Genomic DNA, 13,962 nt, shown 5'->3' with positions numbered 1-13,962 from the left:
ATGTTTTTATGAAGAATGGTGATGTTTTTCTGTTTTTCCATTGTTGCTCTGCATGTAGAGGCTGGCTTGTTGTGGGTTTCAGTTCTTCTCAGCACGTTTCTGCTGAAACTTTCTGATCTCTTTATTCTGTTTATAAGATAGCATGTACTCAGGTCGATGCTACTTACATGAGTACATGCTATTTTTACATATGGACCCCCTTTGAAAATTTACTCCTAAATTTGTATCTTAGGTAATGTGAAGGTGTAGTGACTTGCCCAAGATCACATGCGCGTCGGCGGTGTATGAACCCGGTCTTTTCTAATTCACAGGCTGCTGCTCTATTTTTGATGATGTATGTTATGTATTCACTCAGAGCCCTGACTGGAGAGGTGGTTTATAAATGGAAATGATTAAAAAAAAAAAAACCCCAACAAAAAAACCATATAAAAATATCCATGTGATAGTGCAAAATCCACAGGTCATTGACTTTGTGACAATATGGGCAGTTACATAATTAACCTCCTTAGGACACATTAAATTTAAAATAGTTTTTGTGAGACTTGCTCTTTTAAATACTCTGTGTCTGAAAAATAAAATAAATTCTAGCATATTAATGAAGATCGATGTGAAGTCCTTTTTTTTATTTTTTTTTTACATTGTTTGATAATAACTGGACAGCAAAGATAAAACATATCTGATGAAAGGAAAGTGCAATATCATCTGGGGTCTGCAGCATTGTAACAAGATAGAAACTGGACCGTCTAAGGGCCTTATAGTCCTCCTCTGCCTTTATATTCTCGGTTCCTGACATAAAAAGAAGGTTCATTAAAGAGCTTTTGTAATAGTCTGAGGAATTAGGGAAAATCTACTAAAAATACCAACATATGGCCATTTTTCATTCCTGTCAGTCAGCTGTGTCATCAGTAATTTGTATTTAAACCTCTGTTATGGAAATGTTGATGAAGATGGAAAGAGGAAATCCTGTAACATGCTGCTGTTTGAGACTGTTGGGATAATCTTGGATTAGATCATATTCTCTCTCCCTGTTAGATCATGAGGAAGGCATCATTGAATGCATTGATGACCATGAAACCATTTGTTTCTATCTCATAGGCTACAGTTGACCCTCAGGCTCGGAAACGGCAATATTTTCCAAATGTTCTCTGTATTTCTCTGTTTTTAACTCACATTAATGAAGTTGTCTAAGACCCTCCTCATTATAAGCGGTCTCACTTGCTTTCTTTTGACATCTGAGCTGCTCAGCTTGGTTTCACAATTCCTATATCAAAAGAACAGGTGTGAAACCAAGAGGTCTCAGTCCCAGTAATACAGAATATACCTTTACATATTACGTGATTTCTACATGAAGGCCACATAAGTAAACCTTTTTGCGATGACAGAATTAACATAACATAATTCAGTGCAAACTAACTATGATGGTACAAAGGTTTCCCTAAGAAAATCTGTCAATAGAAAATTCAAAACCAATTTTAAAACAAATATTCAGTGTAGGATACTATAGAAGTATTACTTAAATAGAATCAAAATTAAGGATTTACTTCCCTAAAGCATACAGAAGTAATAAGGTTTTTTTTTCAGGTAGGTAAGAAGCTAAATGATCTTCTGCTCTGTGACAGAGGCATGCTAAGGTGAATTTTAATTATGACTAAATTGTGGTATTACTCTTTGATACCCTGAACATCTGTTCCCTTCAGGAATGATGATTTATGCAGGCTATCAGAGCAGACAGCTTGCTACAGCTTATGTTACGCTTTGTGGGAAGCTGGTGGTAGTATGTAAAAAAAAAATACCAGTGTCTATATGGAGAGTGGCCAGTATATTAATTTTAATGGGGAGGGGACTTGATGTGTCCATAGTGTCCATTTTAATTGTGAACTCAAATATTGACTCTTTTTTTTTTTTTTTTTTTGCAGCCCATCTGTTATTAATGAAGAAAGTAAGCTGGACGATGAATGGCTTGGCGTTTCCTACGGATGTAAAGAGAGGGAAAACCAAGTCCATCCTTTCCTACCGGATGAAGAAACGTACTGAGAAATCCACAGTAAGAATCTTGGTGTTCAAGAATGGCACTGGGCAGGAAGGTTATGAGATTATTGCAGAAAAAGATCAAATGCAAAAGGTAAAATTTGCTGTTTTGAAATGCAGCAATTTATGATTACAGAATGAAGTAAATTTTGAAAGAATTTATTGTGCTGTTTATAAGCATTTGATATTCTGCCATTTCCTTAAGGTAAGCCCTAGATAGATTGCATAGAATAAGAAAGCATTGTGCATACAAATCATGGATAAATACACATATGAGGTAGATTGATTTATCTGATTTTTATTCTGCAATCCCAATCCAAATGGGTACCTAATATGATTTACAGTTGGACTGTTAAGCCATCATATAAAAATATATCATAATACAACATACCAATAAAAAATTGAAACAACCAAAATTAAAAGAAACAGAACTGAAGCCATGCAAGTCATAACCCTGCCACGCCACATCCCTACAGACCTGTTAAATCCAAATATCTCTTACTCCCATATTAACAACTCCTCAGTCCTTCAAACACAGCTGCTTCAGGAAGCATATCAAGGAAAAATCCATGGTTTTAACCTTCTTCCTGAAAGTGAGATAGTTCTGCTCGAACGTGAGTGCCACGGCAGCCTGTTCCACAAGGAAGGAGCTGCCTGCTCCTCAAGTGTTTTTTTCCACCTCTCTTTCTCAGAGGGAATAATTAGTAACGCCCTTTGACATACGTACCAAGCTAGTTTTTCCCTTAGAGTGGACCATTTTCTTTCATTACTCAAAACATCAAAGATAGCAGTTTGAATTAAACGCGGGCATGAATTGGAAGCCAATGTGAGAATCACAAAATTGGGGTCATCCTAGAGCATCTAGGAAAGGGGTGGCTAACTCAAGGCCTCAAGAGCCACAAAGCAGCCTGGTTTTCAGGATATCTACAATGAATGTGTGTCATGGTTTTGTCTGATGTGCAGTCTTCCTGTGCCAAGGTTTCAGCCTGCTGTGCAGGCTTCCCTCTACCAGAGATCCTCCGCAAGCCTTGCTCACAGCTCTGCCAGTTACCTCCTCACTGGTCACAGCACATCTCATCCTCAGCCCTACTTAACCCAGCCTGCTCATTACCTCAGTGCCTCTTCATTGCCCCACCTCAGCTCCTTGACCTGGCCACTCGACCTCGCTATTCTGCCGTACCTGGCCTTCTGCCTTGCCTTATGGCCCATCTGGGCCTCCTGCTTTGCCTTTCTGGCCTCTTGCTTTACTTTGGATCCTTCCAGGCCTTCTGGCTTTGCTCTTGGCCTCTCAGACCTCCCTGCAATGCTCTGTACCTTCCTGGGCTTTTTTTTTGTCTTACCTTACGATCTCTAGGCCTACTAGGATAACCAGTCCTGTCCTTGTCCAGGACTTGCCCTTGTCCTTTGCCTGAGACCCAGCCCGTTTGTGCTTTGTATCTAGCCCTCCGCTAGTACCTATATCCCCTTCTCAGCCAGTATCCATATCCATCTTCCAGCCTGTGCTTACCCTTAGCTTCCAGCCTGCTTTGCCTCATCCAGCCTGTGCCTGGCCTCGGTTCCCGGTCTGTGTCCTGCCCTGATGTTATACAGAAGACGTCCCACTGGCCCCCAGAACTGCTTGGATAGGCAGAAACCCAGCTCCAGTCCTGCCCTGCCGCCCTGTACTGCTTCTGTGGGAGGGCACTCTGACTCCATGAGCATGTGATAGATTGGCATGTACTGCCTCCATTGTATGCATAAGAATATAAGAAATTGCCCCACTAAGTCTCGAAGTAGGTGATTTTGAGCATGACTGAGGGATGGACACACAAATCTAGCAAATTATATATGAAGATATTTAATTCCCTTAAACTAATTAACATAAACATAGATGCATATGTGTACCTTGTATGTCTGTTATAAATGGCATCAGTCATTTCTATTTTGTAGTTTCAAATTATTGTAATACATAGTTTAAAAAAAAAAGGTGGGGAGTGGGGACACTGATACCGCAGCTCATTCTCAGACTCATTGTAACAGATTTTCTTCAGGATGAAACTTTACATTGGCTGGAAAAATCGTACAACAATAGGTGTCCTGAAAGCTGCACATTAAGTTTTTTTGGAATGTGCTAGCAGCCTTCTGCCTCTTGCTGCCTTATCGTATTGCATTTTATTTTTATTATATATTTGTGTAATGGTTTATATTTTATCTTTTTAGTTTGTAATCAGCTGAGGGTAAAAATTAGAATTAGTGAATAGAAATGCTGTAAAATAAATAAATATCAGTCTAGTGAAAGCCTAATAGCAGAGCAGCAGCGTGCCAGTGGCCGGTATGGCCTCAGCCGTAGGCACTGCTACCAACAGTCACCATAGCATTGCCATGTGCCAATGAGAGCCGTGCAGCCGGCAGGTCCTCAGCAAAAAAAAAAAAAAAAAAAAAGCAGCACGGTTCCATCTAAATTGACAGCATGGTTGGCGCGGCCTTAGTAAGTGGAAAAGTAGAGCAGGCCTGCTGGCAACGCTGCTGATTCTGGCGGGGCCATGCTACTTTTCCCACTTACTAAGGCAGCACTTGCCACGCCACTGATTTTGGCGAGGCTGCGCTGCTGAGGAGGAGCGCATCCTGCCGGAAGTAGTCCAGTGCTCAGTGGCCAGAAGTTGTTCCCTTGGCCACGGGGACCGAAGAAGGAGACTGCTGCTGCCTACTAAGTCAAGGAGGAAGTGAGTGAGAGAGCTCATGTGTGCTTGTGTGTGGTAGAGTGAGAGAGAGAGAGCATGTGTGTATGTGGGGAGTGACGGAGAGCATGTGTGTGCACAACTTCCCCAGTTACTCTCTGCCTGCTAATCCATGACAATTTCAGGGCATCTGGAAATCAAAAGTATGGATAATGGGGAATTTTTTAAAATCCTTATCTTAATTGTTGGATGTTTTTTGATGGTCTGTTTTGAAATATTTTACTAATGTTTGGAAGATTTTTATGAGTTTTTAATTATTGAATGTTATTCTGTTCATTAATTGTTTTGAATTATTCTTTTTATTGGTGTGGTTTTACTAATTATGTTTTATGAGGAGTGGTAATGTTTCTGTTTTTACATTGTTGCAGTGCATACAGAATTTGGCTTGTTGTGGTTTCCAGTTCAGTTTGTGTCTGTACATTTCTATTTATACTGTATGGTCTCTTTATTCTGTATTTGAGGGTCTGTCTGTGTGTTGCATGTGTGACTGAAGTGAGTTATTCCATTAGTGTGTAGTTTCTATGTAGAGATCTATAGCAGCTTGGATTGTTCTGTTTTCCTAATAGGGGGTGTATTTAGGCCTTGTGTAATATTTGTAGTATTAATGTTTTTAGGTAGGGTTGTTGCTGTTTGAGTGCTGGCAGTTAGTGCTGTTTTTATATAGAAATTCTGTTTTCTCGTGGCTCTCTGAGGGTCATGCCCATGCCCAAGATGCATTACAGTAGGCTTCTTACCATATAGGTTCCAAGTATCTCTTGCATTTTTGCAGGGTTTTCTGGTTGGCACCTCAGCAGTGCCTGTAAATGTAAAATACATATTGTCAGTGATATTTTTAACCTCAGAGGACTGTGCTTTGAATGTTCTTTTTCATGCAAAATCTGTTATTATAAATGCATAATGTTTAATTGTGTGTGAGGAGGGTGTGATGGGGTGGGGGGTGCAAGGCTGTAGCGTTTTCCTAGGGCACCTCATACCCGTGCACTGGTCATGGGCACTGCTGTACAAGCATTGAATAGAGTCTCCCAACTTGTGGTGACCTGTGTTGTGAAAAGGGGGAGGGTGCAGTTTTTCACTTGGCCATAGGCACCAAATTGCCTGGCTCCAGCTCTGCCTAATAGATGAGACATTTTCTATCCAGTACATACCATCAATTAGAACTCTTCTTTCAAATAGTAGAAGGAATGGATTGAAACTAGAAGTAGAGCTCCTGTGAATACAGCATGAATATGCACATATTTTAAAACACACAGTAAAGAGATTGTTTATTGCCCCTTCCTGCTGACAAGCTCCTACGAGCCATACTCGTGGGTTATATATCTGTCGTGTGCAGAATTGCTAGTGTCTTGTAGAGCTGTCTCAAAAGACTTTTGAGCATGAGCAGGTGTTTTCTCTGCATCACCAGATCTGCTGTTCTTCACTTTTTTTTTTTTTTATATTCATCAGTGGAGGAGAAAGATGTTGCGCCAAACTGCTGCTGCTTTCTTTGGCCTAAAGCAATTTTTTTTTTACATTTTTGCCTCCTGGGCAATTCAAGGATATTCTTTTATAAGAACATAAGAAATTGCTATACTAGGGTCCGTCAAGCCCAACATCCTGTGGCCAATCCAGGCTTACAAGTACCTGGCAAGTACCCAAACACCAAGAAGATCCCATGCTACTGATGCCAGTAATAGCAGTGACTATTCCCTAAGTAAACTTGATTAATAGCAGTTAATGGACTTCTCCTCCAAGAACTTATCCAAACCTTTTTTTAAACCAAGCTACACTAACTGCACTAACCACATCCTCTGGAGACAAATTCCAGAGCTTTATTGTGCATTGAGTGAGAGAGAATTTTCTCTGAATAGGCACTGCATGAGGACGTGGTGGACAGGATTTTCTGCTGGCCTGCCTTCTGATATGCTAGGGCACAAGACTAGTGACTTCTGTAATTAGATCCACCTTGGGTAGTGCTCACTTGCAGAAGCAGATGTTTTCACCCTGCACTGGTAGTGAGGCCACCTGTATGAATATGCTTGCATACTTTTCACCTGACATCAACTTAGTTTTCACCCAACTGACATTTCACCCTCCTGACATTTGTGAGCTGAAGTATCTGACCTAGAAATTTGTGTTTTTAGAGGTAGTCATTTCACCTAGAGCAAGTGAGGTTCTTGCTACTTTACACTAATTTCCAGGAGAAGACGGTGGTGCACTGTGGCCATTGGTTTACACCTGAACCAATCAGGTGTCCTTCCAATGTTCTTGCCTTGCCTACCTGCACATCAGGATGAGCCTGCATGCTTACTGCAGGGCAGCTGTCATCTGCCTGGAGTGGACTCATGTTTTTTATTTCTTTTGACCTAAGAAGGCCAGGGAATCGGTAACAAATAATATCTCCCATTGTTTTAGAAGGGTAAGACAAAGCCCATGCTGCTTGCTATCTGTTGCCAGTCTAAGGGGAAATTTTGAGAGATACTGGGAAGATTGCAGGTCTATGGTCCAGCAAGGACCGTGTCTACAAAAATACTGCTGGACTTTGCTTCTGCCCAAATTAAAGTATTTGTGGGGATTTCCCATTTATATCCCAGCATATACTTAGCCAATCCTGACTCCAGGCCTGCTCTTTTCCAGCATGTGCAAAAGTTATACTTCCACCCATACCGAAGGGAGCAATTTTCAGATTGACATTTGAAAATTGTCCTGCTAAATTCTACCTCCTCCTCCTCTTAAGGATCAATTTTAAAAGGCTTTATATTGGTGACTTTGAAAATTGAGTAGGGGGCTAAGCACCTAAAATGTGGGCAGCTATGGGGGTGGAATTAGGATGGGGACAAATTATAGGCGCTTAGTTCTGATTTTTAAAGCTAGACACTATCATAGACAGCTAAATCTAGACAAATGAATTGCAAGTCTACATTTAGGGTATTTCAGTCAAAAACGTAGGGATCTAAGTTCAGCTGATGATATTCCTAAATTTAGATTCCTAAGTAAAACAATGAACATTTTTTTGAAAATTGACCCCTTAGCTAAATTATGTAAGCAGTTGGTTCAGTGGAAGCTTTCTGAAAAAGCTCCAGAAGAGCCCTCCAACTCCACATGCAACGCAGATCAGGTGACCCACCTGTGTGGCTCATTGTACCTTCTCCCCACAGTCATACATAGAATATCCATTGTTTCTAATACTTCAAATCTACGTGTGTTATTTTCAATGAAAAATATACCCGCAGAAAAAGGTGCAAATGTCCACAGGTAGTTAATACCTGTCACAAGTTTCACAGCAGGAGGCAATGTATATAATACTTTTACTTTAAAAATTGATGCTATCTGTATTTAAAAATATCATCAGTTTTTTTCCCCCATGCCAACATTTTGAAAATTGCCCTCTTAAACACTGGGCAAAAGGAGGACTTGCACAGTTTTACTCAGGAAGGGGTAAAATTCTTCAGAAAAAAAAACCACATATAAGAAAAAGTATTGATGAAAGTTTTGCCTTGTTTTTGAATTTAGCTTTTTGAGGCAGTATTTTGTCAGTACAAGGTTTGCTTCTCCGTTTTCCGTGGAATTCCACAGAAGCTGAAGGAAATTAAAACTCTGGGTAAAGTAATGCTACTTTAAAATTGGGCAAGCACATTGACTGGCAGAATGTTTTGGTAATTTTTTTGCTCTAGTTTTGCTGATACTTAAATCTGGCTCTCAGTAATCGAACAGCATAAAAGTCAGGTTATTTTCAGGATTAGGAAAGGCTATCCATGTCATTTGGGGCTGAATTTTCAAAGCTATTTATGCCTAGGGCTCAATGTACAGTATGTCAAACTACATGTATAGCCCAGTTTCATGCAGACTTTTACACAAACTGGGGAGAGACAGTCCGGGGGAAGAGTTGGAACTTATGCAGATACTTTTTGATTTTAAAAAGTGTGCATGCAGATTAACCCACCTTCCAAAGAGTAGTTGTAACTTTGTGCAAATTACAGTATTCTATGTGTGGACAAAGCCCATTACCTGCAGAATTTCAAAGCAAATTTGTATGCATAAGTTCACTTTAAAATTCTGGATAAAGTCTGGCGTAAAAGGCACATGCAGACTTTAGCCGACCGCATACTGTTATAAAATGATTCTCCCTAATTGTAAAATCCCTTGCATGCAATAGATATTGCTGTATAATATTCCCTTTCTATGAATTATACTGTTACCAAGAAATATTGTAAAATAAAACTGAAATGTGTTCATTTTTGTTTAGTTTTTAGATATGTGTACTGTTAAAGTTAATCTTAGTTCACCAGCTCGATGGCTATATGATATGGATGGAAGAAGAATTGATGATCTTGTAACTAGTGAGTACCAAGAACTATTTTAGAATTTACCACTTTACAATGGATTCATTAAATCTTGAAAAATTGAAACATGGGCAGGGCAATTTTCAAAGCCATTTATGCAAATAAATTTGTTTGAATGACAATTGCCCTCCTTCAGTACTTCTAAAAGTATTGCACATATATTTAAGGGAGGCATCCTAGGGGCATGTTTGGTGCCCAATCGGAAAAATAATACGTGTTGAATGTATTTTCAAGCCTGTACACATTGGGGTAGATTTTCAAAACTTACGTGTTCGCATCCATGTGCGCGTGCTACCTGGCACGCGCGCACATGGACACATGATTTTATAACATGTGCACGCTAGCGCGCGTAAGGGGGAGGGATAATTCTGCAAAATCTCGCAGCGACACATTGGGGCCTTCCCCAGTTCCCTCCCAGTCCGCTCCAATTAAGGAACGCACTGGGAGGGAACTTCCCAATCCCCTATTCTAACCTCCCTTCCCCCTTTCCCTGTCCTAACTACCCCAGTTTTTTTTGTCGTACGTTTTACTCTTGCCAAGGAGCAGGAGCAAGTTGTGAGCACCAGCACAGCAGCAAATGGCCGCTGTGCCAGGCGCCTCTAGTCCCGCCCCCAGACTGCCCCATTTTAAAGCCCCGTCACTTACGCGTGTGGCCGGGCCTGTTTGAAAATTGGCCCAGCGCGCGTAAGGCCCGGGATTTACGTGCGCTGGGATTTGAGAATCTACCCCATTATTTTCCATGGAAAAAGTACCTGCAAAAATGTAGCTGCAGGTGTCCATTAGCACTGGAAGGGCGAATAGTGAGTGTTATTTGCACAAAAGTGTCAATGCATAAAAGGTAGCTCTTTGATTTGCAGATTGCTACATTTTGCATAGTTTTACATGAGTCAATTTATTAAAAATTACCATCTCTTAATTGTGGACATACACAGATTAACCAGGTCCACTGTCTCAGACCAAGAGACTGGACCCAGGCAAAAAATTGAATATTATCTGCGTATATTTTATAACCCTCCTACAGACCTGCTAATACCTTGCAAAAAGGAGATAGGGATACATTAAGGAGCAGGCCAGAACCTTGCAGCAGACCAGTGGGAGAAATTGTTTTCAAACTCTACTCGTTGATGGCGATCCGAAATGAAAGATGAGAACCATTGCAAAACAGTACCGGAAATACCAGTGTCATGTAAAGAATAAAGGAGAATGACATGATCGACTGTATCGAAAGCTGAGATGAGACTATAAGTCCATGAATCTAAACCTCTTCTAAAAAAAAAAAAAAAAATCCAAAAGGGATAAAATGAAAAATTAGGCACTCATAGATTTTCTGAAACCATACTGATGAGGATCTAAAAACAGCTTGTTCTCAATATGTTCTGACAATTGAAGGAGAGCACTGCTTTCAATCAATTTACCCCAAAAAGGCAAAGATGAAATTGGCTTGTAGTTGTGAGGATCAGCTGAATCTAAAGCAGGTTTCTTTAGGAGAGGCAAATCAGAAACAGACAGGCAGGTAGTGTGCTCTGAGAGAAGGAGAGGTTGACTAACACTTGGAGATGGAAGAATGGCTTCTTTGAGCCCCTTCAGCACTTGTTCTGTAGAGAAACACCAGCCTTATAGCAGGGAACTCCACAACAAAAGTCAGGAAGGGGCCTGTACGCCCTCATGTGGTGATGGACTCTGCAGTGCTCCGCCCCCAGATGAGTTTCCATGGTAATAAGACAGTCAAGGAGGAGGGATGGGGTGTTCCAAGGCCTGTGTGCAATAATGATGCTGACCTCACTCTGCTGGCGACATTTCAAATGAAGTCCTGGCACCTCCACTGGCTGACCTTATTTTTCTTTTTTTTAATTTTTCAAAGAAATGTATTACTGTAATGACATAATAGTACAATAAGATGTTTAACAAAGCACAAATTAGCCATTTTCAAAATACAGGCATGAATAGACATAAATCTCAATAGGCGATAAGCTATTCAACAGTTAAATCCAAGTTATTTATATTATTCAAATGACGAATGGAAACTGTATCCCACAATCCATTTTAAATTAAATAGAGAGAAGAATCTAAACCTGGATCTGTTCCCCCCCCCCCCCCCCCCCCCCCAGAGATTAACCAGATGGTGTATATTATTATTATACTTTGGGGGCAGCAGAATCAGATCCCACTTCTTTACATGCAAATTTCAGAAATGGAGCCCATGTTTTAAGCACATTTTGATACTTGTTTCTACAAAAAAAGTAATCAGTTCCATGGAAAATATTGACCAACTCATCTGGATCCAAGTCTCTAAAGGTGGCTTGATCGGTAATTTCCAAAATGTGGCCACTGTATGCCTCACCTGCACCAAAAGGTGGATTACCAGGCAGATTCCCCCCTGACGAGAAGTGGCCTTCCCTGTAGTGGAAGGCCTAGTAAGATGACACCTGAGTGAAAAGGTATTTGTATTCCCGTTCCATCATGTATCCAGGATATAACTTGTTTCCAGAACATCGAAATCAGAGGACAGGTCCACCACATAAGAAATAGGGAATCCATCTCCCCAACACGATCTGAGTCACTTAAATTCATTCTCCGTAGCTGAACAGGGGTGTTTATATAAGTGGAATAAAATCTTATAACCATTCTTCTTTGAAAGCATGCACCTAGCGTTCCCACGACTAACCCTCCATATTATGTGCTCGCAGTCTTCCTCCACAATATCCCTCCACAGAACCTGGACCCAAAGATCTTTATATCTCAATATTGGGCCTGACTCCTCCCATAAGAGAATATGATAAAGTTTATAAATCAGTCCTCTATTGCTCATCTTCCCAAGGAGTAATTTTTCAAAAAGTGAGTTCTTTTTTCCAAAAGCCAATGTATGTTGACTCTTAAAAAGAGTCCCCCGCAATCTAAGATACCAAAACACTGGAATGACAGTTCCCCCTAGTTTATTCTTTTAGCTCTTGGAGGGAAAGATAATTCCCTTCTTTGAAAAGCTCCCCTGCAAATTGGATACTATGCCTGTGCAGCCATTGAAAGTTAGTTTTATTGATTAACACCAAGAAATATGAATTATCCCATAAGGGGGTTAATGGAGAGAGACAAGTGGAGGTCATCTCCATAGAGACTATCCTATGCCAAATAACCATTATGCCTTCTAGAAATGAATGATCCCCTGATAACTGACCTTTTCAATGCTTCTTTAGAGTTGGGAGTAGTTCTGGAAGACTGGAGAAGGGAGGATATGGTTCCTATTCATAAAGTGGAAGGAGGAAGTTGGGAACTACAGGCTGGTTTGTCTGACCTCTGCGATGAGCAAATTAATAGAATCACTGCTAAAACAGAGGATAGTGCAGTTTATGGAATCCAATGGATTGCAAGATCCAAGGGAGAATGGTTTTACTAAGAGGTAGGTCTTGTCAGATGAATCTGTTCAATTTCTTTGAGTCAGTGACTAGAGAATTGAATCAAGGGAGATTGTTAGGTATAGTGTACTTGGATTTCAGTAAGGTCTTTGACTCTGTTCTACATAGGCGACTTCTAAATAAATTGAGCGCCCTTCATATGGACTCTAGAGTGACTGAATTGGTTAGACATTGGCTGAGTGGGGGATAGTGGTAAATAGAGTTTACTTTCGGGAGGGGGGGAGGGGCGCTACTAGCGGTTTGCCTCAGGGATTGGTCATTGGGACTAGATCTTTTCAACATTTTCGTGGGCAAAATAGTGGAAGGATTGTTGAGAAAGATTTGTCTTTTTGCCAGTGATACCAAAACTTGCAACAGGGTAGACAGCCAGGAATGTGTAGAAAACATGAAGAGGGATTTAGTGAAACTCTAAGAATGGTCTAGATTCTGGCAGCTAAGATTTAATGCTTGAAAAATTCAGAATAATGCATTTGGGCTGCAAAAACCCAAGGGAGCAATACAGTATTAGAGTGGGATCTAAGAGTGATTGATTGTATCTGATGATCTTAAGGTAGCCAAACGTGGATAAAATGACAGCAAAAGCCAGAAAGATGCTTGGCTGCATAGGGAGAGGACTGGTCATCAGAAAAAGGAGGTGATATTGCTCCTGTATAGGTCCCTGGTGAGACCTCACTTGGAATACTGTGCACAATTCTGGAGACCGGACCTTCAAAAGGATATAAACAGGATGGAATTGGTCCAAAGGGTGGCTACTAAAATGGTCAGTGGTTTTTGTTCTAAAGCATATGGTGATAGACTCAAAGATCTAAACATGTAACCCTGGAGGAAAGGTGAGATAGGGGAGATATGATAGAGATATTTAAATATCTCTATCATTTCTTTGCATAGGAAGCAAGCCTCTTTCAATGGAAAGGTAATTTTATCTGGTAAAATTAACCAGACAGTCTGCAGCTGAATATGAACCTCAATATATGTGTGTGTGTGTGTGTGTGTGTATTCTTAGGGAAATTATCAGAATTACAGCAAACACGTGCCATATAATAGTAAATCTGCATATCAAAAATAGCACATTGTATTTTAGTCTTTTTTATTTGTATTCTATCTTTGTAAACATGCTACAGTGAAAAGATTGTATCTTGGCCAAAACAAGAGGGCAAGATAGCATCCTGAAGGGAGCCACGATTCAGCACTGCTCTTACCTTCTGATTCTGTTTCTATTTTCATTTCTTATAATGCCTGCAAAGCATAAGGGTAAAGTGAGAGTGTTTCCCTCAATACCCCCACACTTTGCAGAGCAGCCACTGATTTCCACCTTCCTGGCTCCAGGAGCTGTAAAATCCTGAGGGGGTAATCCCGTTGTGAATCGTGATGGAGGAGCATCATTCACCTGGGGTTGAGGTCTCTCTCAGCCACCCCCTCTCCCCCCAATATTAGACTGCCATCAGCTCGGAGGGACTCTGCTCCAAGCATGCTACTAGTGTCGTTGAC

General features: G+C 40.7%; 1 protein-coding gene across 3 annotated transcripts in view; it reads left to right on the top strand.

Moving 5' to 3' along the window:
- Positions 1-13,962, top strand: part of DCDC1 (doublecortin domain containing 1) — a 351,456-nt gene that overhangs the window by 86,604 nt on the left and 250,890 nt on the right. For all 3 annotated transcript variants that reach the window (XM_029583130.1, XM_029583129.1, XM_029583131.1), the window contains 2 exons: positions 1,917-2,122; positions 8,968-9,061. In XM_029583130.1, the coding sequence (XP_029438990.1) occupies positions 1,917-2,122; positions 8,968-9,061 (300 nt within the window). The remainder of the gene's footprint in view (positions 1-1,916; positions 2,123-8,967; positions 9,062-13,962) is intronic.

The sequence above is a fragment of the Rhinatrema bivittatum genome, chromosome 17 (assembly GCF_901001135.1).
Source record: "Rhinatrema bivittatum chromosome 17, aRhiBiv1.1, whole genome shotgun sequence".
NCBI classification, from domain to species: Eukaryota; Metazoa; Chordata; class Amphibia; order Gymnophiona; family Rhinatrematidae; genus Rhinatrema; species Rhinatrema bivittatum.
The sequence above is the reverse complement of the archived record's forward strand: the minus strand, read 5'-3'. Positions and strand labels throughout refer to the sequence as shown.